This window comes from Lichenostomus cassidix, chromosome 13 (genome assembly GCF_008360975.1).
Source record: "Lichenostomus cassidix isolate B80296 chromosome 13, HeHo_3.0, whole genome shotgun sequence".
Lineage (NCBI taxonomy): Eukaryota > Metazoa > Chordata > Aves > Passeriformes > Meliphagidae > Lichenostomus > Lichenostomus cassidix.
This window is the reverse complement of record NC_139494.1, coordinates 17,207,700-17,233,585: the sequence shown is the minus strand read 5'-3', so window position 1 is coordinate 17,233,585 and position 25,886 is coordinate 17,207,700. Positions and strand designations below refer to the sequence as shown.

The following is a 25,886-nucleotide window of genomic DNA, read 5'->3' as shown; positions in this document are numbered from 1 at the left end:
CATTCTCGTTATGCAGCCTCCCAGGAGAAGCTCATGGAGGGATTTTTCTAGGCTTTATCCTAAATCTTCCTCGCTGCATTTTATGGCTGTGACTTCTTTTCCTGCCCTCAGCAGGTTCTGTGTATTCCTCTTGCTGCAGTCACTCCTGATGTGCAGAGCAGCCCAAGAACAGCCCTGGCACTGACACAGAGCTCACCCTGCCCTGCTCTGCTCTTTCCTCCTCCCTGATCCCTCCTGTGGCTCTCCTGAAGGGCAAACCCAAAAAGGGCACTGGGAGGAAGAATTCCTTCCCTGCCTTCCACTCCCCACCCCTCTGGATGAGCACTGCTGCTGCCTTTGCTCTTTTCCAGCCTTAATTAGGGGGTTTGTCCATTCCCTGTTTTCTGTGGATGACTTTTGTGGGTTTTTTCCATGCAATACCTTCCTAACTGATCCTGGAATTATGGAACAGTTTGGGTTGGAAGGACTTAAAGCTCATCCAATCCCACCTCCTGCCACCTTCCACCATCCCAGGCTGCTCCAAGCCCCAATGTCCAGCCTGGACTTGGACACTTCCAGGGATCCAGGGGCAGCCACAGCTTCTCTGGGAATTCCATCCCAGCCCCTCCCCACCCTCCCAGGGAGGAATTCCTTCTCCAGGCTAAACAATCCCAGTTCTCTCAGCTTTTCCCAGTCCCCTTGACCTTTTCTCCACCCTCTCCAGTGCAGTCAGTGATTCCTGCCTGGGCATAGCTCATCTCATCAGCTCCAGGAATTTCCTTGGGAAAACCCTTCCCCACCAGCTCCTTGGGATGAGCACAGACTGCCAGGAAAGCTTCAGGAGGGAGATTGGAGTTTTTATCTCCATCCATCTTCTTGATTCCTCAGGAGATGTGGCACTCGGGTGGGACAAGGCTGACCCCACCCAAGGCTGACAGGAAGCAAATCCTTTGCTCCCAGTTCCTGACTTTGGACATCTCTGCACCTGAGGAATGCAAACTTGTCACCAAGAGCTCTGTGACACTGTGACTCCCTGCAGCTTTCCATGGTTGGTGACTGAATCCCAGAGGAGTAGATCCCACAGCCTTTTCTCTTCAGGGTGCTTTTCCTGCTGCTGCTGCTTTTAGCTGGGTTTTGTTAAGTCTTCATCACCTAAAACTGTTTCCACATGCCAAGATTGGAGCTTTCAGGCTCTCCTTGGTTGCCTATTTTTGGATCCCTGATCTGGGCTCTCGTTGCCAGTTTTTTGGTGTGTTTGTTTTGCAGTAAACAAAAGCTGGAGCAATAACTGTCTGAGCACCCAGAGAGCAGTGAGGGAGCAGATGTTTGCCAGAGAGGAGGGATGTGGAAAAGGAAGGAACTGCCTGGGAGCCAGAACACCTCTGAGCTCATCTGGCAGGGAGGATGCCAGGAGGGGAGGGCAGGGAGTCCTCGGGATGCAGATAAACACGGATTAGCCAGGGAGAGGCATTAATCTCAACCACAATTAATCTGCTGCCACCATTAGCATGATTGCTAATAATAAACAGCAAAGTGTGCTCACAGCTCAGAGCTCAGAGCCCTCCTCACTGCCAGAATTCCATGCAGCAGGAATTCTTGGCTGCTGGAAACCTTTCCTCTGCTCCAAGCTTTTCTTCTCCGAGCTAATTATTCCCCTGGCACTTTGCTCCTCACAGATCTTTGTGCTCACACTGCCCTGACCTCACCCCAGGTGGAAAACCCAGATTTCTCCTCCCTGTCACCATTCACATGGTAAATGGCTATTCCATGGAGCAGGGAAATCCTGAGCTTGAATGGGCAGAAGGAAATCCCTCCTTCCCCCAATTCCCTGCTTATGTTTTAATCACCTCCCCGCAAGTTCCGCTCGCTGGGTTTTATTAAAAGCAAACACAAGTGCAGAAAGGCTGCTTGTTTTCCTCCCTGAGCTGGGATAGAAGGGATCTGATCAATAAACCAACCCAGCCAAGCAGAGCCCATGGAAAACCAGGCACTCATAAAAGGCATCTTTGCAATTAGTTCTTATCAGCTGCTGTGATTTTCTGCTGACCAAGGAAGCTCCTGAACTCAGACCAGCCAGGAGATGCTTGCTCTGCATTGCTCTGGTGCCCCTGTGGTGCAGAATGGGCTGGGTAATTCAGCCTGGATTTTTCACTTGCACTGGATTTTTCACTTGCACTGGATTTTTCCCTGAAAGGTTTTGGAAGCTGCAGAGCTGAATTGCCTGTGTGTGTGAGAAAATCCATGGGCAGCACAGCCTGGAAGTCACATCAGGAATTCTGGAGAGAGAGAGGAGGTGAAGGAAAAGAGGAGGAGGGAAAGGGAACTTCATCTTCCATCACCAGCAAATCCAGCCCCAAGAGTTTCTTGAACAAGGACTGTCTTTTGCCTTCCCAAAAAACCCCAAACCAACCACTTTTCTCTCCCTAGAAATCTCCCAAAAGGAAGAAAAGCCCCCAAATATTCAGCCCCTGCCACAGCCTGGTTCAGCCTCTTGCCTCCTCCCTGCTCTGCCCCTCTGGCACATCCAGCTCCTTGCAGGACAAGCTGCTCTTCCTGCAGCTCCAGCAAGGATGAAGCATCCAACCTCTCCTGTTTCTGTTCACTGGCAGTCGAGGACAGCAGGTATTTGCTGAGGTCAGGCAGGACAGACCTGTGCCATCCTCCTGAGACATCCAGCAGCCTTGGCTGTGGGTGAATTCTCCTGGAACAGCCTGGATTCCACCCAAGGAGCCAAAGAGGGGTCAAACCACTGCCAGAAATAATTTCCTTCCATTCTGTCCTTCCAGAAATTGCTGTATGTTTGGAAATCCTCACAGCCAAGTGAGGATTTAAACCGGGTTTAGATTTTTTTTTTTGGTCTTCTTTCATTATTAAAGAAAACAATTGGTTGATTTCTATTTTTGTCACTCCACATCTGATATTTCTGGAAGTGATCAGGAAGACATTTCCTTCGCCATGGGTTTGCTTTTGTTTGTGCCTTTCTGCTGTAGGTAGGAAAGTGGATGAGGTGATCTGAGAAGCTCTTTCCTGGCTTTAAAAACACACAGATTAAAATAGTGATAACATTGCTGTGAGCTTCAGGGAGGGCAAGGTCCCCTTTCAGTGGCATCAGTCAGTGTCACAGCGAGGCTGGGGCTCTGCAAAGCAGGAGTTTGTTCCTTCTCCTGCTGCTCATCAGCAGCACTGAGCCAGAGAAATCCCTGAGAAATCCCAGAAAAAGCACTGAGCCAGAGAAATCCCCTTTTCTCCTCACTAAAAGGATGAAATAATGACACTGCTGCCTTCGGGAAAGGAGTACAAATGGCACTGCATTAGCACCAAGGCATTAAATAATGACAATTTATGCCCCCTGACTACCTGGGGGTTTTTGTCACCTGGCACTTTGGTGACAGCTCAGCAGATGGTGCTTCTGCAAGGGTTCAGTCTGACTCTGTTCTGCTCTGCCTCCACCACTGGAGCCCAGCAGAGCAGTTACTGAGCACCACATTGTAGGGATGCTGAATGTTCCTGGGAGATGCTTTCCCTTCATCCTTAACCCCCCTGCTCATTGCTATTTCACAGATTCCTTTAGCCTCCCTTATCAGACACCTACATGTTCTAATTCCTCATTTATATTCATCGCTGCAACTTTCCCTTCTTTTTCCAGGGACAGTGTTGACTGGGTTTGAGTTTCTATTTTATTTCCTTTTTCCCCTTCTCTGCTGAATGATAAAAATTTTGCTTGGCAGTTTTTCCTGGTAGGGAAAACATGTTTTTGTAACAATCCCATGGAGAGCCCATGAAGGAGAACACATTCCACTGCTTTGGCTCGTCTAAAATCAGCTGCAGCTTTGAGTTCTGTGAGGCAGAGCTCTGGGAGAGGCTTTAGTGGTGGCAGCTTTGACTTCAGTGGTGATAAAACAGCCCTAAAGAGCCAGAGCACCACAAACATTCTCCCCAAACTTTTCTGGTCCATATGGAACCAGCCTGGATCTCACCTTCTCAAATATTTCACTGCCAGCTCAACACCCTCTGGTTCATCTGGGGAACCCCACAAGGGCCAGGACATCTCAGAATAATTTCTGGATTTGCTGGATCCAGAGGTTCAGCTGCATTCTTCATGTCCTCTCAGGAAAATCCCTGAGAAAGGTTTAACTGTGGCATCTGTGACCTTCCTGATGTTAAAGCAGCCCTGGTACACCACAAAATAAATGGATTTATGAGGCCAAATTAACTCTTCTGCATTTGGGGATGGTGTTGTGAGCTTCTCATGGATGCTCTGCGTGGCTGCAAGGGACAATGTGGGATTTTACTCATTCCAAGGACTCTGGAGCACAAAGGAAGCCCTCAGGCAGGACTGGGCACAGCTTGGGTGTGCCCAGAGCCCAGTGAGAGTCAGACACTGCAGGCATGAAGAATGAGAGAGGAGGATGTGGTTTGGGGTTTGTTTGGGAAGATGCAGAGATGTCTGGGGGAGATGAATGTGGGGAGCTGCTGGCCCAGCAGGAGCTGAGTGTGCCTCACCCCCCTTAATGCAGCATCCAAAGTCTCCATGGGAACTGGAAGGGCAGAACTTGGCTGTGCCACCTCAAACCCAACGGGGAAAAGTGGGAAATGCACATGCAGAACCCAGGAGAGAGAATGATCTCCCTGCTCAACTCCAGCAACAGCTCCATCCCCAGCTCCTGCTGCACCAGCCAGACCCAAAACAAATTCTGTAAAACCCATCTGGGAATAGCCAAACCCTCCTGGCTGCACCAGCCAGACCCAAAGCTCTGTAAAACCCATCTGGGAATAGCCAAACCCTCCTGCTGCACCAGGACACGGCAGAAACACCCATGGAGAGGGGCAGAAAGTGGCTTTTCAGCCTCCTCTGCCCATCCCAGGCTGGTGACAGCACTCTGTGCCACCCAGCAGCCACTCAGCTCCTCCTGAGCCACGCTGCACCTCCAGCTATTTTCTCTAATTGTTTCCCTAATCGCATCAAATTGCCCAAGTTCCATTTGTGTTCTCGCAGAGCAATTTGCTTTCCCCCCTGCCCTGCTGGCTGTGTCTGTCTCTGCCTGCAGCCCTGGCTCTGCAGCCACTGGGCAGGGCTGAGGGGGGCCTGAATTACATTATGGCTCCTAATGAAAATAAGTCTAATGGAATTACACAACTAGACCAGATTAAAGTCAGCTGCTTTGCAAATCCTGGCTTTGGATTTGTGTTTGCTGGGGGAAGAAGTGCCTGGCTCATCCCTCTCCCATCTCCTGGCTCCACACATCCAGTGGGAGTTAACCCACCCTCTGCCCCAGCTGACACAAAGAGTACATCATCCTGACTAATAATAATAATATAATAAAGTAGCCCCACAAAAAAAACGCACCAGGGAGAGCAGGGAATGCCAGGAAACAAGTGCAAGGAGCTAAATGCCAAAGCCATGAAGCACTTTCCTTCCTTTCCCTAAAACTGCACCACAACCAGGTTCTTCACACTCTGCTTCCTCGAGGAATCAGCCAGGTTTATAAAGGAACATTGGTACCATTTCTTTGGTGTATTTGTCTTTTTGGATTTAGAAAATTTTGACGAATGAAACACAGGAATGACAACATCAGAACAGGCAGTCTCTAGCTTGACACTCAACAGTGTATTTTTCTGCAAATGGGCCAGGGGAGATTTAAGTGGGTAATTAATTAGTAGTGTTCCCAAGAGAGAAGATTCTCTTTGACCCCCAGGACTTGGCACTGTCACCCTAGATTTTAGCTATAGAGTTTTCAGGGTTTACACCAACATTCACTGCACTCACAGAACCACAGAATCCCAGAATCATTTGGGTTGGAAAAGCCCTGCCAGCCCATTGAGTCCCAGTGCCCACCTTGTCACCAGCCCAGAGCACTCAGTGCCACCTCCAGGTGACATCTCCAGGGATGGGGACTCCAAACCTCCCTGGGCAGCTCCTGCCAATGCTTGATCTCCCTTTCCATGGAGAAATTCCTGCTGTTGTCCAACCTGAGCCTCCCAGAGGTGGGAGCTGAGATGTCCTCAAAGGAGAGGTGGGGAATTCCCAACTCTTTCTCTTCAGCCCCAATCCCAACTCCTGCATCCTCTGGCCAATTCCAGCTGCATCTCCCCTGCATTCCCCTGGAAATCCGTCCCAGGAGTTCCAGGCATTTGTCACCAGAAGGGCTCAGCCCCGCTCTGCCTGGCACCCATCCCTTGCTCTTTGTCCTGCCTCAGACTTCCCGGAATACCTGGAAAAGGGGAGAAAACGTGGAAAACTCGAGGCATGCCAGCTGGCTCCAGAGGATGGGGAGGAGGAGGAGGAAAAGGGAGAAGCAGAAGCACTGCTGGCACTCTCAGGAGCACAGTTGGCACAGAGGAGGTGAATGTACCATTTGGAGACTTCCTAGAAGTCCTCAGTGAGCCAACAGAGCAGAGCTCTCTGAAATCAGTGTTTACAAAGTCCTGGGGGAACTCAGCTCTTCCTGTCTGCCCCCGGTCAGAGGCTGCTTGAGGAAATAAGATAAACACACCTTGGTGTGGAAGGAGTCATTATTTAAGCAAACTCCCAGCCTGACTCATGTTTGTTTTCCAACGGCGTTATTGGACAGTGCTGACAGTGCCAAGGTCAGGCTGGCAGAGGAGAGGCAGAGGGAAGAGGCAGAGGGAAGATCTCCCCAGAGGAGAGGAAGGTTCTGCTGCTCCTCACCTGTCCCTGCAGCCCCCATTCCTGCTGGGAATGCTGCCATCCCTGGGCACCCCTGTGGCTCTTCCCCCAAGCACGGTGCTGCACAAACTGCTGCACATCCCGAGCTGCCTTCCCCAGAGATTTATCTCAGCCAGGCTATCCATCACCCTCTGCTCCCCTGACAAAACCCAAGCAATCTCCTAAAAAACCCTGCCCTGCCTTTGCCAAGTGAAAGCAGCCAACTGCAGCGACGGGGAACAGAGAAAAATCATCCTCCTTCAAGAAACACGGGGCAATATTCCCATTAAAAGAAAAGTATTTTGGTTTTGAGAAGAAATGAAGTCATAATGACATCACACATTTCAAAGCCCGCTCCAGGCTGTCTGGGAGCTTGAAGCTGGCAAACCAGGACTTGGCTCCTTCCTCACCACCCTCGAGCAGCACAAACTTGCAGCTGTGTAATGTTTTAATTACTCACCCTTCCATCAAGTTTCCGAGGGTGAAGTTTGTTTTGGAGCAAGGGAAGATGCCTCAGGGGCTTGAGGAAGTGACACTATTTTTTTCCCTCCCAGGCACTGCTCTGTCTCTCCCAGAGCTGGATCCACACGCTGGCTCCACTCCCAGCACCAGAATCAAAGCTCTCAAACGTGAGCAGGACTCCAGCGAACTTCCCTCGCTCTGGAGTAAGCCCGAGCAAGCTGCAGCAGCAGTTAAATGTTTTAACCTCAGTGACACGAGCTTGGAATGGATCCAGAGCTTGGAGAGCTCCAGTGTGACCGGAGCCTTTGCACTTTGCACCTTGGGACACAACTGCCCCAATCCCCGAGCTCCACGGCTGGAAAACACCTTCCTTCATCCCCGAATCACAGAACTGTTCAGGCTGGAAAACCCCTCTGAGATCCTCGAGTCCAACCGTTCCCCCAGCACTGCCAAGGCCACCGCTGATCCGTGTCCCCAAGTGCCACAATGGACACGTTCTCTGAGCTCTTCCAGGGACAGCCATTCACCCTCACTTAAGCAAAGTGCAGAGCCCGCCGAGCCGAGCCTCCCGGTGCCTTGCCCTGTGCCAGGGGCTCTGCCCTCTGCCAGCCTCAATCCCTGTCCTCCCGCGGGTCGCTGCTGCCCATTCCAGCACTTTGGAGCCGCACAGCCCAGCGGAGCCGCTCTCACCTTTACCTGTGCCACCACACCCGCTGAACCTTCCCTTCCCTTCCCTCCCTCCGAGCGCTCCGGAGCTCCGCCGCGCACCGGGAGGACACTGGGCATCGTACCGGGGATTGCCGGGCACCGCACCGGGGGGACACCGGGCACAGCACCCACTCCGCACCCGCACCGCACCGGGGGACACCGGGCATGGCACCGGGGCATTGCCAGGCACCGCACCGGGGCATTGCCGGGCACAGCACCGGGGATTACCGGGCACCGCACCCGCACGGCACCCGCAGCGCACCCGCATCACCCCCGGCGCTGCCGAGAGGCGCTCCCGGGGCTCGGACAGCTCCCAGCTCCCCCCGCAGCGGGTTCGCCACCATCCCCACCATCACCCCGTCCTCCCGCTCCCTCCGCCGCCTCCTCCTCACCATGGCCGGGGCAGAGTCCCGCGGCGCCCGGCGCTGCTCCCCCGGCGCGGCCGCTCATCCTGGCGGGGCAGGACTGGTGCGGGGATGGGTACCACCCGCGCAGCTGCGGGATGCGGGGTGCGGGATGAGGATGCGGGATGAGGGATGCGGGATGCAGGATGCGGGATGCCCGATGGGGATGCGAGGTGCGGGTTGCCGGATGGAGATGCTGGATGGGGATGCGGGATGCGGGATGGGGATGCGGGATGCTCTCCCGCCCCGTGGCTCCGCGGGCAGCGCCCGCCCCCGGCCCGCCCCGCACGGAGAGCGGGGGATGTTCCCGCCCCGCCCGGGGAAAGCCGGGGCCGTCCCCCCCCGAGAGACCAGCCCTCCGCTCGCCCCGTGTCCCCCGGGTGCGCTGCGAGCGCCGTGAGCAGGGCGCTTCTCCCTCCATCCCGTCAATTCTCGCTGCTGCTGCTGCTCTCCCGCTTGGAGAGCAACTTCAGGGCTCGGCGCTTTGGTCTGTTTGCTTGCGGGCAGAAGGGAAGTGGAGCAAGCCCATCTTACTACAACCTGCTCCACAGGAACCATTTTTTAAAGATCTGAGCGGTTTTGGCAAAGATCTTACAATGGATTTCTCAAAACAAACAAACAAAGAAATTGGCGGCATTTCCAAGCTAAGATTTTTCCCTTGCGGTGTCAGCTCAGCTCCTCTGCCGTTATTGGAGTTTGGCAGCTGAAATCTGACCCTGACACCCTGAACAGAGCTCAGGCTTGGCACAGGAGGAACCACAACCAGCTCATCGGCTGCATTTTTAACATACCCACTGAAATGTCAGACTGAGCACAACCACAGGGTCTGAGCAGCTCCATCTCCAGGTGTGCTCCCCTCTCACTGCTGGGGCTGCACTTTGGGGTTTGGGGTTTCAAGCCTTTGTACAGTCACTGGGAGATCTTCAGGCTGGGATTGCTCAGAGCAGAACTGCCCTGGAACAGGGAGATCCAGGGGACACAGAGGTTCACAGGAGTAAGTTTGGAGCCATCCAGTCCATGCCCTTTAATCACAGCTGAGGTTCTCCTCCAAGGAAAAGTGACATTTCCAGTGGTGTGTGGGTGCAGGAGAAACCAGAGCACCCACAAAATTGCAGTATATGCTGCTTGCTGACAAAATACATTAAAAAGATAAATGCATATTAAACACATTATCAACTTGTTTGATAGCACACGTTTTTCAAAGATCTGAGGGGTTTTGGTGAAGATTTTCCAGTGGATTTCTCAAAAAATCGGTGGTGCTTTCAGCCAGTGCAGGCAGACACACCTCCCAGGCTGCCAGGCCTCGTGTGTGCTGCATGTGTTTGTCCATCACTATAGAAACTGAAAGACAGAGAGAGAATAACATTAACAAAAGTGAAACACATCCAACCCGTGAAGAAACACCTTATCAGAGCTGAAGGACCAAAAGGCAAAGCGAGGGAAGCTGGTCTGGGTGGAGCTGAAATGGGTCAGTGTAAAACTGGCACTTAAAGAGTTCCTGAAACAATTTCGGTTTTGCCTTCATTTTCCTCTCCATGGTGCTGATGGAGCTTTCTGGACATTATTAGTATTTAGCCCACCTCCTCTGAATGCAGATTCCTCCCCAGGATTAGCAAAGGTTTATTCATCCTGAATGGGCTGGCTAAAAAAAAAAAAGTCATTACATTTTTAAACAGAAAAATTGGAAAGGATTAGAGAGGGAGATAAAGCACTATTTTTTTTTTTCCCTTCTCTTTTCCTCCCCTCCTCCTTTTTTTTCCTGCTCTAACAATGATAAATCCCAAGATCTGGTTGAGAAAGAGAGTGGCTGAGTGATTCATCAGGACTGAATCACAGTCACTCTGCAGAGGAATTCGCTGCCTTTGCTGTGAGGTGTAACTCCATCCTGCTCTGGATCCCTCCAGGAGCAGACAGGGAGACAAAGCCATCCCAACATTTGGGATTTGGGTGTGTTCCCTCTGAACTCGGCATGATCTCCTCTGCCCACGTGGGAGGGATTTGATCCAGAAGGGAGCTTGAATACATGGAATTTCTGAGGGTTTTAGCCACTGCTGGATCACGCAGCCTCCCACTCCCCTGGGAAAGAACTTTCCTTCTATTCGATTTGAAATGCAAGCTTTCCCCCTCTCTCTGAGATTCCCCAGGAGCAGGCACTGACCAGGACACTGACCAGGACACTGACCAGTTGGCACCCAGAGCTAAGCTGGGCAGTCTGGGTGCAGCAGCTGACCTCCTGGGATTTCCCACGGTTTGGATCCCAGTCCTGGATTCTGAGGGAAATCAGAGGTGAGGCAGGAGGAGAATTCTGGTTTGCATCTGATTTACAGCATCAGCTGGGTTGCTGCTTGACTTTACTCAGAATTCTATCTGTTTTCACCACCTCCTCTCTTCGCATTATTCACATCCAGAACACTCTGGATTGCCAGCAATCCACATTCCCAGAGTCCTGGTAAAAGTGTTCAGCCAAGCCAAGGTGGGGAACAGTTCAAAACCGAAATTATCGCTTTCAGTTCAAAACTGAAATGATGGGAGATAAGAGGGTCACCCTGGAGATTCCTCAACTGACAAGCTTTTAAATAATCCAACTCTGCCATCTGTGGTGAGAACTCTGCCTGTTTGCAGAGCACTTGGATCAATTCACCACATGGTATTTATAGCACTACCTGCAGACAGAAATATGAAATCCAGTTTAAGACTTTTAGCTTAAAAGGGGAACGTTTGGGTTCATTTTTACCGGTGTGACTATCACTGTTTGTCATACAGACATGGTTAGTTCAGGTTTTGTCTGAGGGACACAAAGTGATTTTACACGTGTTGAAAGACCCTCTCAGAGTGACCCTTGGAGATATTTGTTATCTCAGGACCTAAGATGGAACCACAGCAAGGGGAAACCACATCAGCACCAGCTGGAGAGTCAGAGCTGGAGGCAAATTCCACATTTACCATCCGTGAGCTGGAAATTACTGAACAATCCATCAGAAATTTAAGGATGAGACTCCTCCTGGGAGAGGTTCTGCAAGTCCCGGGCCATCTCAGTCTTTCTCTTTCGGCTACAGAAGTGTGACAGAACTTCCCATCATTTTCTTTTAACTTTTTTTAAAAAATATCCTATTTCTAATGAAAAATTCCCACTTGGTTCTCTGCTCCAGCAAGGCAATTTTTGAAGAAAAAGACCTTCCTGGGAAGCAGCAATCCATCTCCTGCCTCCTGCCATCCCCCAGGGCTGAGGGGGTGGTTGGGAGTTTGTCCTTCTGCCCTGCTGGACACCCTGCTGGACCACCCCGGGGACACCAGAGACAAGATTCCAGCATCAACTGGGAAAAGAGAGGGCAGGCTGAGCGCAGGGAGCTGGGGACAGCAGTGTCACCTCTGCCCAGGCTGCCTTTGCCGCATTCCTTCCTCTGAGTGTCCCCTGTCGGGAGGAGGTGACACAAACCCTTCCTTACCCCTGGCAGAGCACAGGGATGAATCTCTGGGGTGTGCAGCCCTCCTGGGCTCCTCATTGCCATGCAGATGAGGCTGTGTGTAATTCCATCATTCCATCTCCCCTGAATACGGATAACTGATGAATAAGAGAGCTGAGTGAATCATTCATCATGGATTATTGATAGGATTAATTTTACCTCTTTTTCTGCTCTCAGGATGCCCACAAACCCCCCTGAATTTATTTCCCACCCTCTCTTATGGAATATTTCTGGAGACAAAGTAGATTAAAGCCGAACAATTTTTATCCTCTTTGCTGGGCTGAATGAGATTTTGCAGTCAGGTTAACCCTTGCCAGCTCTCCCTGGAAGTGTTTTCTCCTCCAGCATCCGAGCCCAGGAGATTCCAAATCCTCCCTCCTGAATGAATCCTCCCTCCTGAATGAATCCTCCCTCCCAGCAGAGCTGGGATTGTGGTGTTCAACTCACCATCTCCACCATGGTATGGCAAAGAAATCCAGGGTTCTTAAACTGTTCGTTTTTTCTGAGTTTCCACACTTGTGAGGCACAACAAATGTGCTTAACCAACACCACAGACCATGATAGGAACAGCATCAGGTGTGACCAACCACAGCCCCACGGTGTGGTTATTATTATTATTATTAATAATAACTTGCATTATTACTATATTATATTTTACTATATAATATAATATAATGTAATATAATAGAATATATAGACTATATAATGTAATAGAATATATATTATATAATAAATATAATACAATATATCTAGCAATATATTACTATATTATATTTTATTATAACTATTATTAATAATAATTAATTATTAATAATAACTAATTATAATTAGCTCTAATAATTGTTTTACAATTATGTAACTTGCTTTTCACCTCTAATTTAACTGCGTCATTCCCAAAACACTTTTCCAGTTAGCTAAAGCAACAAAAGCAAGCAAAAATCTTACAAAAGCAATAAGGCCCTCACTTTGCAAGGCCTTTCTGCTCAGCAACATCCACCATCTCCTGCACAGAGATTCCCCATTTCCCAGGAAGGACAATCTCCTGCACAGAGATTCCCCATTTTCCAGAAGGACAATCTCCTGCACGGAGATCCCCATTTCCCAGGATCTGGAGGCAGTGGGAATTTTGGGGAGCACGGTGTGTGAGGATTGGATTCCTGCTGGTTTTGCACATCAGCTCTTCTCCAGCCAGGCCATCCCCAGTTTTGTGCGTTGAATGTTCACATAAATGGGATTGCTCTCCAACAAGGAGGCAGTGTGCTCCACCTCCATCCCTGGCTGTGACAGGCACCAAGTCCTGTCCTGTCTGAGCTTCCCCTCAGCCACCCAGCACCACCTGCATGATTTTGGGGTGATTTTCCCCAAATTTTCCCTTTTACCCCAACAGGCCCAGCCCAGCTCCTTGGAGAAAGCTGCAAACCATGCTAGGCCCAAGCTGCTGTTGCCATGGCAGCACAGAGCTGATTCCACCCTACAATCCAAACACAAACCACACCAAACCTGCACAGTGACTTTTCCCTTCCCACCCTGTGGCCTTTGGGGACATCTCACCCTTTGCTCAGGCTGCTGCTGTGGGATTTTCCCCTGAGCTGCCCTGAGCAGATTGGGGTGGCAGGGGACACCTCCCTGTCACATCTGCAGGAGGTATTTGGAAGAGAGGGACAGCACTTGCTGGAAGCTCAAAGAGACAATTAAATGCCCCCTTTCTCTAAAAAGAATAAATTAATGTCACCCAGAAAACACAGATTCCGTGGTGAGGATGGTCTGAAATAGAAGCAGCTTGGAGATGTCAGCATTCACCACTTTTATTCCTGCTTTGCTTTGGTGAACTTTGGGATTTGTTATCCATTCCCTGCCTGTGAGCCTCAGCTGCTGCCTGGCTTGGCAGGTATTTCACAATGCATTTAATCTTTATATAGAAACCACAATTGTACCTGCTGAAACCCTCGCCAGTCACTAAAGAAAGAACACAAAAGAAACATTTTCTTCTTGTTGGACTCTTTTTTTCAGCCTTTATAGACTTAAAAAAGCACCTTTTCTGTACCTTTTTTCTATAACTGTACACTCCTTATTTTAAAGATGCAACAGCCATCTCCATGCACTGTAGTGATTCCCAAGAGTTCAGCTTCTTATAAGAAAGCCCTAAAACTGTGAAGGATGAAACCAAACTGCTGGATTTTTATAAATACCAAGGGCAGCAGATGACCAGAGCTGCTCCAGTGCAGGTGGAACTGGAGTCCAGCTCAATGCTCATGCTCCAAGCTCACCTCCTCCTGATTCAGGAGTTTTAGTTCCTCTCCCTGCCTTGCCATTTATCTCTACCTTCTTCCTGCCCTTCTTGGAGCATTTTCTTACTCTCCTGGAGGCCCAGAAGGCCAGAGGTTTTCCTTGCTGCCGAGGAAGGGGACACCAAGCTGTCTCTGCTCCTCTTTTGTCCCTCATGGTGACACTGTGCCACCTCCTGCTCCAGCTGGACCACAACCACCTCTTTGTAATTCTGCCCTCATTCCAGGGGAGGAGATGCTCCCTGCAGCCAATCTCCTCTCTGCTTTGCTTCCTTAATTATCCTTAATCTTGACAATTATTGTATTTGTTGTTACTATTGTTAACAAGTGCTTCAGCCTCTCAAAGGACAGCACAAGGAGCATTAATTAACCAGGAGGCTGCTGAGGAGGCAGAGCAGAGCCCAGCAGTGTCATGTCCATGTCCATCCCCTGTTTTCCTCAGTCAGGAGGAATTTTCTTCATGGGGAAGCTGCTCAGGCATTGGAGCTGCCCAGGGAGGTCTGGAGTCCTCATCCCTGGAGGTGTCCAAGGAATTCCTGGAGGTGGCACTGAGTGCTCAGGGCAGCAGATTGGGCACAGCTTGGACTCAGCAGTCTGAGAGGGATTTTCCAACCTCAACTATGAGTCTAAGTGACTAAAAGCACATCAAGGAACATCACAGGCAGGGAGGTGGCTGTCATTTCCTGGGCAATGACAGGGGACAGCAGGATTTGTCACCAAAGAGCCCACAGGGAGCAGGAGGGACCTTGATCTGCCTCCCCTCCCTGGTGGACTCTCTGAGTCAAAGGCAGTAAAGCCTCAGACACGAAGTGGAACAAATTGGCTCCATCCAATTCCTCTCCATCCAGGATGGAAAAAGGGCAAAGGGCAGAGGCAGGTCAGTGCCCAGCAGCAATTGCAGGAAGATTTCCCAACCCCTGGGCTGACTCTACCTTGTAGCAGATCACAGAGAGCAGCAGCCACTGCTGCTTGTCAGGATCTTGGACACTGCAAGACTTTTGCCCAGAGTAATTTTCCTCATCAGATAATTTCATCCTGGCCTTCCTTTTCTTTCCCTCTGCAAGAGCTGACAGCTTCTCCCAAGCCACTCTCTGCTGACCCCTCTGTCACCAGGGCATCTCCAGTGATGCATTAACTGTCCCTAACCTCGATTTTTATCCCAGAAAATCCAGTTTCATCACCTGCAGCTCCCTGCTTTCTCTTCCCAGCTCAGTTTTGCCTGCTGGGGAAAGTGCACATGGGTAGATAAGCACATGCTGGCAGCACTTTAATTGCTTTACAGCAGTGAGGGAGCTGCAGAAGCAACTCCTTGCCATGACAGGGAGTGTTTTTCCAGGAACAGGCGCTCCGTTTCCAGGAACAGATTGCTGTTCCTCCGTGCAGCAATCAGTCCAACGCCTTCCAGAGGGGAAGCAATCAGCATCAGCCACAACCTTTACTCCTTCAGCTTCCCCAGAGGGAACATTTCAAAGCATCCAGAGGATTTAAACCTGTCCAGCTGCTGCTGAGCCATAATTAACAGTTGCACAGTCAGCTCTGACTGCGGCTGACAAAGGCTGGGCAGCAAATCCTCTCTTTCTCACCCTGCTGGAGTATTTATAGAGCCTCAGCCAGGCAGGGGGCACAGGGAGAGAAGGTGAGCTGCTTACCAGGGGGGAGAACATTTGCTTTCAGCTGCTTGGCCTTTCCTTGGAAAGCTCCAGGAGGGATCCTGGGGTGCAGCCTTTGGCTGTGGGACACAGTGGCAGCTCCTGGGGACAATCCCAGCTGGATAGTGCAGCCCTTTGGAAAACGGGGGGTCTCAGGCTGGTGTCCTCAGCAGGTGCCTTTCCACCAGCAGGAGCCTTTCCACCACCAGGAGCTGCCCTTTCCTGCTCCCACCTGCCTCCTTCAGGAGATGCAAGTGAGGGGGGCCAGGCTGACCTTCCACAGCTCTGATTATAAACTGACCTTGGGCAGTGCCATTTGTCCCTCCTCTGTATCATTTAGAGCCCTGGGGCTCCTCACAGAAAGTGATATAAAAATAACAATTCTCCTCTCCTGCCTTGGCAGTGTGTGAGGACAGCAGGAATGCTGGGCAGGGGTTGTTTGATTTGTGGGCTGGAAGGGGATGCTGGAGCTGGTGGGATGGGAGAGCTGGGCAAGCAGGCAGGGAAAGAGCTGCCAGCAAGATCCCACTGCTGGAAAGGAGGGGAAGGAGGTTATCATCCATAAAAACTGTTGGATAATACTGTGGCTTTTCCCCAGCTCTCCCAGCCCTGAGCAGAACCTGCTCACATGAAGATCTGTGTCCCATTGCAGAGGGTGAAGGATCTCTGCTCTGGATTGCACCAGCCTGTGCCAAGAAATTCCCAGCACTGGTTGTATTTCCTGCTGGGCCTTTATGACCCCACTGAGACCATAAATGCCTCTGAAGTCTAACCAGAACAGTTTGATTTTCTCCATAAACAGTGTTGTAAAGAAGATGGCAGTGCTGTTCAAAAGGGGAATGATGGTCAGGTAACAGGAGTTCTTCCCTCCCTCGTGCTGAGCCCCCAGATTTCCCCATTGCTCATTGTTCTGTGGCTGATGTAACCTCCCTGGGGAGTTTCCTCATGCTGGGATGGCCTGAGAGGACCCTTGGAAAGATCTCCTGGGAGCTGCATCCCACCTGCACCTGGAGCACAAATATCCATCCCTCCCTGCAAGGACATCTTTGGTCAGTTCTGCTCCCCCTGGCACAGCTTTGCTCCAAGGACTGCAAGCACTTGGAAAACCAAGATCTTTAATCCATTTAAAATCACCTTTTGAGCACAAAAAAACATTTTCCTGAGCACAGGCACCGGATTCCTTCTCCACACACTTTATTTACAGTCCATCCCTGGGCTTCCAAGCCACAGTTCCTTTCAGTGGGATAGCTTGGGTGCTGCATTGCTTGGATAAAGCCAGGGGAATGGTCACATATTAAATGTGCAACAGAGAAGGTGTTTTTACAGATGGAATCACTGGAAGAAAAGCTATTCTGGGATTTGGCAGTGCTGTGGAGCCTTCAGAGCCCAGACTCAGCCTGGGATGCAGAACTGGAGCCAGCAGGATGCTGCCTGTCCCAGCCCAGGAGAAAGGACAGTCTCTGTGTCCCATTCCGAGCTGGGGCTCCTCTGGCTGCACACCTAGAGTTGCTGCAGGTGTGGGCAGCCCTGTCATAGCACCAAGTGGCAGCACGAAGTGACAGCAGTGTGTCCCCAGCTGCAGCCAGGACCTGGCCCTGGAGGGAACCCCAGGCTCTTCCAGGCACTGGGAGAATCATGGCTCTTGCAGGCTGTGGCACTGTGTCCTGATTGACAGTTTATAAAGAGTTGCTGAGCTCAGGTACCTTTCTGGGGGGGAAATTTGTCATTTCAACCATGGAAGTCATGCAAACCCCAGTCTGGAAACAACCACAGGGAAAGTGCCTCTCCTGCAAATTGTTCCCTGTGCGGATGGTGAGTCACTGGCACGGGTGCCCAGAGAAGATGTGGCTGCCCTTGGATCCCTGGCAGTGTCCAAGGCCAGGCTGGACAGGGCATGGAGCAGGCTGGGTTGGTGGAATGGGATGATTTTTAGGATATTCTCGAATTCCCGGCAATTCCCGGCCCCGCACGCGGCTCACCGGCGCCCCCCAGCGCCCACACGGGGCAGGCGCAGCTCCCCGCCCTGCACACCTGGGGAAGCATCCCGAGCATCCTGCCGCGCTCAGCCGCTCCCCAGAGCCCTTCCTCACCCTTCTGCCGCTCCCCAGCCGCTGGCAGAACATCCCAGCCTCTCCCCACACCCCTTCCCCAGCGTTCTGCCCCATCCCAGCCCCTCCTGACGGCACCAACCCAGAACCTGCTCCCAAGCCCATCCTCGGCAGAACTCATTCCTCGCACACAAGGCTACAAAGCCACCTGGAAGCTCAGCTCCTCAGGGGCCGGGAGAGCACCCTGTTTGTCCTTGCAATCCTCCTGGTGCTGGCGCTCAGCAAACTGCACGGCATCGTGGATGCTGTGGAAGGCCAGCTGACCCCCAGCGCTGCCTGCCTCGCCAGCCCAGCCCCCCTGGCGCAGCCGCCGGCGGACGGAGGGGTTGCAGTTGGCCAGGAGCACCTGCACCCCGACCTGCTTGTAGTCGTGCTGCGTCTCCTTCAGCACGGAGAGCCCCACGGTGTCTATGAACTGCATGGCGCTGCAGTCCAGGATCAGGGTGTGCATGTCTGGGGAGGGAGCGTCTGCTGGAGGCTTCTCAGCCCTTCTCTGGGCCTGCTTCAGGCAGCCAAACCCAGAGCCCCAACAGCCCTCGCTGCTGCCTGTGTCTGTGTCTGTGTGTGCCTGGGCTCCTTCCCTCGGGTGCCTGGCAGCCAGCAGGACGGGATTGACCCCAGTTTTCTGGTACAGAGCCGCCCTGAAATAGTCCTTGTTGGCATAGTAGAGGGAGCACTCGAAGCGGAAGATTTTGATGTTGGCGACGCTGCTGAGCTGTTTGTAGGTGGCCTGGTCCTCGTAGATGTCCCTGCCGCTGACCTGGCCCAGGAGCACAGCCCGGGGTCTCTGCGTGCGGAAAACGACGCAGAGCAGGGCAAAGCAAACGCCCACCAGGAGCCCAATCTCCGTGGTGACCAGCATGGAGCACAGCATGGTTGCCCACCACACCACCGTGTCCAGCTTGCTGAGCCGCCACATGCGGGGGGTGTCACGGAACTTCCTGAGGCCACCGCGCAGGTTGACGATGGTCACCACGCCCAGGATGGAGGTCTGGAGCGAGTAGAAGAGTGGGGAGATCCACAGCAGCACCAGCAGCAGCACCAGCGAGGTGACCAGCCCAGACACCTGGGTCTGGCTCCCCGTGGACTCCTTCAGCAGAGTCTTGGTCAGGGCAGCAGAGCTGGCAAAGCAGTAGAAGAAGGAAGGGACCAGGTTGCACATGCCGATGGCGATCATCTCCTGGTTGGCGCTGACGGCGTAGCCGTGCTTCTTGGCGAAGATTTCTGCCAGGGACACCGTCATGGCAAAGCCGATGACAGCAATGGGCAGAGCGTCCACAGCCAGGCTGGGGAACAGGCTAAAGTCTGGCAGAGTGGGCTTCCTGAAGCCCGTGGGGATAACCCCACACACGGCAGCCTTGTAGCGCCGCTCGAAGTCAAAGTAGTGGGAGATGAGCGTGGCTGCGATGACCACCAGCAGCTCGATGGGGAATGGAGCTTTCATCCTGTCCCTGTAGCGCTCGTTGAGCTCCTTGACGGGCACGATGATGGCCAGAGCCACCAGGCTGGTGAGCAGGTCACACATGTTGGTGTTGTGGATGTACCTGAAAAGGTCCACCCAGGTGAGGAGGAAGGAGCCAACCCCCTCGTGCCGAGGGATTTTCAGGCCCAGCAGGTACTTCATCTGGGAGGTGAGGATGGTGAGGCTGGAGCCGGTCACGAAGCCACCCAGCAGAGGCTCTGACAGGTAGACAGCCACAAAGCCCAGCTGTAAAACCCCCAGCAGGATCTGAAAAGCAAACCAGCCACAGCTTTAGCATGGGTGAGAACAACTGGAAGGCAATTTTTGTCACTTTGCTGCCACTTTAGCAGTGGCAGTCTCTCTGTGAATGTGCTGAGCATTCCATGTGAGGAATTTGCCTTCAGGAGTTAATCGGGGGGATGGAAAACTAAAGGGACCTCTAACACCTGTCTGTGGCTGGGAATGCCCCACAAAAAACCTGTGAGGTCTCTGCTGCTGCCTCCTCACAAGCAGCCCCATCAGAGCAGCTCTGGGTACCACTCAGTGGCACAAAACCATTGCGATGCTCTGAATTTTAGTTGTCCCAGTGGAAAAGGCTGGAGCTGTTCCATGACAGCTCAGCCCAGGCAGTGGGGACACTGCCAGGGAGCCTGGCAGGGACCTTGAGGACAACTCTTGTCAGCCCCAAAGCTGCTCTAAGCTTCCCAGCTGCAGGACTGGGTGGAAGGATGGTGGTTCACAGTCCCTTCTCTCTCACTGTGTGTAATCCTAAGGGGGTTCCAGACACATCCAAGGACCCAGCTAGCCCATCAGGGAAAACCACCCCCATTCAGTGTGTTTGCACTTTTGAAAATCATTGCATTCACTGGGATTCACTCTAGAAATGTTCCTCAGGACTCCCAAGTCTGAACCAACACTGGAGCTTAGAGATTCTCAACTCACAGAAATTCTTAGGTGCAAACAGCACAAGAGCAAACACCTGTACCTGGTAAAGCCCCACCAGAAAGCTCAAGGAAAGGGCCACGGTGATGGCGTAGCAGCTCCTGTCACAGGCCTCTGTGCCGTTCCTGGGGGAGCTGGAGTTGTCCCCGAGGGCAGCGCTGTCCCCATAGCCCGCCAGCTGCAGGTGCCGCGTCACCGACTGGCCCACCATGAGGCACAGCACCCCGAAGGAGCCCACGCAGGCGTGCCGCGAGGTGGCCATGGCCACGTAGATGAGGTTGCAGAAGAAGTTGGTGTAGATGCCGTAGATGGGGTCCTGGTTGGCCAGCAGGGAGTAGGAGATGGACTGAGGGATGGCGACGATGCCCACCAGGAGCCCCGAGATGACGTCCCCGAGGAGCTGGGCGCGGAGGTTGTAGCTGGGCAGCCACTCCAGCACGGGGAACAGGCGGCGCAGGGAGCGGCTCAGGGTCTGCTGGCTGCACCTGCAGGCAGCCCTGGCTTTCTGCAGGAGGAGCTCCTTGCTGCTGAGCTCGGGGGGTTCGTGCTCCTCCAAAGTGATGAAGCTGGCAGGAGTTGCCTGCGGCCTGAGGGTGTCTTTGCTCGGTGCTGCTGTGTCCTCCATGGCCCCAGGGCAGCTAGGGCAGGAGAGCAGGCAGGCATGAAGGGCTGCAGGATGAGCACAAGGTGCTTGGCTTAGCCCCAGGGCTCATGGCATGGACAGATAAAGGAATAGATAAAGGGAAACAACCTCAGACAAACCAAAGAATAGCATTTTCCCGAGGCTGATTTGTTTGTCATCACTTATGGATTAACCACAACCCTGATTTGAGGGGCAGAGCTACAGGTGTTCCCATGCTCCTTCCCCATCTCTCTTGTTTTGAAACAGGAACTTCACCGAATTTCAGTGAAACTAAAACTCCTGCAAGATCTCTAACTGCCTTCAAGACATTGCTACTCAGGCAAAAACTCATTTTGGAAATATTAAGATAGTTCAAGGGATACTTTAGGAATCAACACGTGGGCAAGGGAGGTAATTTGCAAAAAAACCTTTTCCTTCAACAAGTGGGCAAGGGAAATAATTTACAAAAAAATTATTTCCTTCAACATGACACAATTTTGAATTGCAGTAGTGGTTTGCATCAAACAGGGGCTCCCATCTGCAGAATGAAACCATCCTGCTTTTTCAGGCTGGTTAAGTAGCAGAAACACTTTCCAGAGCTCTCCAAGCTTCTCAGTCAAAATGCAGCTGCAACAAAACCCCTTTTTGTGACAACTGAACCACAGACAGAGAGAAAAACATTCCTGAGGGGAGACACAGAGTGGCAGTGATTTGGAACTGAACTGGGAGGAGGAGAAATCCCATTCCCCTGCCCTACACACATCACCAAATCTTACCTCTGGCTGTGAGTTTGGGGTTTCCTCAGCACCTGGAGCTTCTCCCCTGGGGACAGAGCTGTCACCACTTCAGCACCCCCTGAGCCCTGGAAAACCTGTGGCACTTCCCTTGGGATGTGAGCCACACAGCCAAGCCATCTCTCTTTTATCTCTCTCTGCCTCCAGAGATGGTGCAGCCACCCAACAGAGCTGTGTTTGGAAAACAAACACCAATCTGAGAGAGTATTTGGGCTGACAACTTGTTCTTTCCATGGAGAGTGATTGAAGGGGCTTAGAGAAGTGCTCCTGCCAGATAAGAGGATTGCTGGGATCTGGAGAAGTGTTTGCTAAACAAGGGGAAGGATGGAAAAAAAACCTCCCTGCTCTGCCCCTCGCTGAACCGAGCAAGCTCAGGTCCTGCTGGGCTTTTCTCCTCAGGTTTTCATCCATTCTGGAAAAGCTTTTGCCCCAAAAACCAAGAAGCAAAGCTCGTTGCAGAATGACTTTCCTTTCCTGGCAGTTTTTCCTCCTCAGAGGCTCTGTGAAGCAGAGAGCAGAGGTGTGGAGACATTCCAGGTTAATTCTAGGGAAACAGGAGAACCAGGGGTGTGTCAAATCTGCACAATTCACATTTTGCATGTGATTTTTAGAGTCCAGCACACACAACTAGGGGTTTTGCTGCACAGAAACACAACTGAGAAAAGTGCGGGGTTGCATTATTTGGTAGGTAAAGGTGAGCAGTTGCACCAGCAGCCGGGAAAAAATGAATATTCATCACCCTGAGTGGAAACAGCAGCCTCATAAATACCAACCTGTAAATGCTCTGCCCTCCTGAGCTGTGCCAACAACCTCCAGCAGACCTCCCAGCACACCCTCCCATTCCCCTTGCTCTCCCTGCTGCTTTTCCATCTCTTTCCCACTGACCTAGCGCAGGTTTTGCTGGGTTTGCCATGCCCTGTGCAGCTGGATAAATGTGGATAAATGCCTGCCAGACAGGCACCTTGGCCTTTTTTGGGGAGGGGGCTGAGAGCCCACAGCCTCTGGAGAGGTGGAATTTTCCCAAGGTTTGGATGCAGATGCTGGAGAGACACCCTGAGGGAGGAGCAGGGAACACCAGCATCCTGAGCTGCATTTATCTCATCAGGGGAAGTCTAGATCTCAGCAATTAGGAGTAAATAAATAAGAAACATCCGTGTTCTCTGGCAGCAGGAGAAAATGAGAGCACATGGTGGGGAGGCAGCTGCTCAGTGTTTTCATCTATTTATATCAATTCTTTGTTCTCTGCCGTTCCTCCACGGCTCGTGGATTTTCAGGTGCATTGTTGAGAGCTCCCCTTTCCCTTCCCCTGCTCTCAGTAAGAGATTCTGTATTTCCTTGGCCTGGTCATTCCTCCTGTCCTGAAAAGATGATCCCTTCAGATCCTTCCTGACTGTTCCTAGTTACAGCTCATTTTGTGCCTTGGCCTGGATGATGTGGTCACTACTCCCTCATTTTCTTTTTCCATCTTCTTCCTGAGCAAATGACCCAAATTTCCATTTTCTCCATGAATCCTTCATCTCGAAACTCACTGAAGAAGTGATGAGTCAGTCACTGAGGAGCTGGCCAGGCTGGACTTCCAAGTCTGATTGTTCCCTGGGATGAAACACAGCTGAGCACAATCCATCTTTGGGGTTTGGTGTTATTCAGGCAGATCCAGCTCTGGATCTCTGCTCTGTCCACCCCGAAAATGGGGCAAAGCACTTTGAACATGTGGGGCAGGATTTAGGTTCCCTTCAGCCTCCATCCTGCTGCCACTGCCTGCTGCTGCTTTTCCTCCCAAATTCCATTGTCATTTATATATTCTGGGAGTCTTTCCTTTGCTAAGATTTCCTTTCCCCCCTGACAGAGCCCTGCTCTCCCTCCTCTCTGAGGCTTCTGTCTCCAAGCCTTCCCTGCCATCCTCCCTACAATTTTTTTCTCCCTTTTCTTGTGTTCAAATTCCCAGTCGCTTTTGTACACTCGAACAATAAATATTTATTTAAATCTATTCCATGCTTTAGTTTAAAATATTCCATACTTTCCTTGCAGCTCTCAAGCTCCTTGTCCCTGCTGGCTTCCCAGTGAGTTTGGCTCTCTGTGCTGGAAATTCTGGCTGTGGGCACTGAGGAGAGGTCACTTCACCTCCTCCATCCCAGCAGAGAGGCTGGAAAAACCCCCTTGGTGACACTGGGGACATCTCTGAAATTCCTTTTCCTGCATGAGGCGAGGCAAGGGCAGAAAATACAAAAGTTTCTCATTCTCTGTGGGAAATGCATGGCAAACAGCTCAAGAAAAGGAACCCACCAGGGGAATTCAGGTGACCTTGAGCTCCCCAGGGCTGTGCTGCCTTCCCCACGCAAGGTCAGCACAGCTGGAGCTGTTTGTTTCCAAAAGCATCCTCAAGGCTGTTCTTTATTGCCACTGTAAACTCCCCTCGTGCTCAGCTCCACCCTAGCCAAGGCTGCACAGATGGTTTCAGCCTGGGCACTGCAAGAGGAGACAGGACCCTGCTGCTCTGACACAGCCCCCTCTGGTTCCCAGAGCACGAAATCCAAAGTTTTTATATTCTTGGCATGGTGTGGGAGTGATGTAACATCCATCAATCCCACAGCCACTGCAGCCAGGGAGGAAACAGCAGTGGGAATGAGCTCCAGGTACAGGGAAAAGGCAGGAGTCACCTTTTGCGGTTTTCTAGCTTCAAGTGAACAAAAACCATGGGATTTTCTGGGCCTGTCGTTGATATCCAGGCATTTTGCAGTGGATAAATGCAACATATTCAAGTCTGTGCTGCTGTGTCAATGCATTGCTGCTGTTTTCCAGCACAAGTTGGCATCTGCAGTTTTCCTGGGAAAAGATTTAACTGCACTGCACAAGGGGTTTGGGTTTGTTTTAAGGTTTGGAAATACACTTGTGACTGTTTGGCTTCTGGGAGCCTCTCAGGGCACGGGCCAGCCTGGCTGAGGGTCCCACCGAGTGCAGGAGTGTGGATGGCAGGAATCAGTCAATCCCAGAGCCTACCTCAGCACAGGTAAAGGGTGCTGCTGGCTGATCCAGGTGAGCTCAGCTGTGTGCCAGCAGGAACCAGACTCGTTTAGCTGCAGGCAGTGGCTGTTCTCTGCTTTTCAGGACAAAGCTCCTGCAGGCATTGCCCATAATGGAGAGCTGCTTCCACTCTGTTGGCACCAACACAGGGATTGCAGCCTGTGCACCGAGGTCCCCTGAGGTAAAAGGCATCCTCAGGTAACAGCTGAGCCGTGCTGGGCCAGGAAAGGCTTTTCTGTAACTCAAGGACACATTCGCAGACATAATGTCACAGCAACTGCCCAGAACTGCCCTCAGAGCTGCTCTGGGGTTTTTTTGGCTCTTGCTGGCCATGACCTGAGCAAGGCACAGAACTTGGGGCAGAATCACAGAATCAAAGGGAAGGGACCCACAGGATCATCCATCCAGCTCCTGACCCTGCACAGCCCCAAAATCCCACCCTGGGCATCCCTGGGAGCACTCCTGCAGCTCTGGCAGCCTCAGGCTGTGCCCATTCCCTGGGCAGTGCCAGCACCCTCTGGGGGAACAACCTATCCCTGAAATCCAACCCAAAGCAGACCTGGCACAGACTGATGTGTCTCAAGGAACACTGAAATACGTGGCAGCAATTCTGCAAGGCTGAGTATTTAATACCAGGTGCTGTAACTACACCTATTGTAAAGCACGAGTAGCACCAAACTGGCCATTCCTGCACTCCAGGAATTCAGCCCTGGCCCACAGCAGGGTGCTGCTCCCTGGCACATCACTGTCCCCACATGCTGATCATGGCTATTAATCCATGCCAAACCCCAAAATCTCCTCAGTCAGTGCCCTGATTTACGTGGGGTGGGAACTGCTCTGAGTGCCCATGTGTGTGACAGGAGAGGGACAGAGGTGTGTGACAGAACAGGGACAGAGCTGTGTGTGACAGAACAGGTCACAGAGCTGTGTGTGTGACAGAACAGGGCACAGGTGTGTGTGTGACAGAACAGGGCACAGAGCTGTGTGTGACAGAACAGGTCACAGAGCTGTGTGTGTGACAGAACAGGGCACAGAGCTCTGTGTGTGACAGAACAGGGCACAGAGCTGTGTGTGTGACAGAACAGGTCACAGAGCTGTGTGTGTGACAGAACAGGGCACAGAGGTGTGTGTGACAGAACAGGGCACATAGCTGTGTGTGACAGAACAGGGACAGAGCTCTGTGTGTGACAGAACAGGGCACAGGTGTGTGACAGAACAGGGCACAGAGGTGTGTGTGTGACAGAACAGGGCACAGAGGTGTGTGTGTGACAGAACAGGGCACAGGTGTGTGACAGAACAGGGCACAGAGCTGTGTGTGA

General features: G+C 52.0%; 2 protein-coding genes across 5 annotated transcripts in view; both read right to left on the bottom strand.

Annotated features, from left to right (window-relative positions):
• HTR4 (5-hydroxytryptamine receptor 4) overlaps nt 1-8,352 on the bottom strand; it is a 62,622-nt gene extending 54,270 nt beyond the window's left edge. For 2 of the 3 annotated variants that reach the window (XR_014854954.1, XM_085074050.1), the window contains exon 1: nt 8,209-8,352. The gene's annotated coding sequence lies outside the window, so the exon portion shown is untranslated. Of the gene's footprint in view, nt 1-6,191; nt 7,734-8,208 lie in introns of those variants that run through there. The other variant, XM_085074051.1, reaches the window with a different exon arrangement.
• A 9,437-nt stretch (nt 8,353-17,789) lies between these two features.
• LOC146431419 (sulfate transporter-like) lies at nt 17,790-21,887 on the bottom strand. Of its 2 annotated transcripts, none has more exons than XM_085074045.1 (3): nt 21,529-21,887; nt 20,174-20,768; nt 17,790-19,455 (listed from the first exon to the last, which is right to left on the bottom strand). In XM_085074045.1, exons 2-3 carry the CDS (start codon nt 20,753-20,755, stop codon nt 17,863-17,865), a joined length of 2,175 nt encoding a protein of 724 aa, XP_084930171.1. In that variant the 5' UTR covers nt 20,756-20,768; nt 21,529-21,887; the 3' UTR covers nt 17,790-17,862. The 2 variants fall into 2 exon arrangements, with proteins under 2 accessions (XP_084930171.1, XP_084930170.1); XM_085074044.1 differs by having other exon boundaries at nt 20,174-20,799; nt 21,529-21,886.
• Nucleotides 21,888-25,886: the final 3,999 nt, after the last annotated feature.

Coding starts and splice junctions, on each gene's coding strand:
- LOC146431419 (XM_085074045.1), bottom strand. CDS start 20,755: ATGGAGGACACAGCAGCACCGAGCAAAGACACCCTCAGGCCGCAGGCA. Junction 19,456..20,173: donor TTCTGGTGGGGCTTTACCAG/GTACAGGTGTTT, acceptor TTTGCTTTTCAG/ATCCTGCTGGGGGTTTTACA.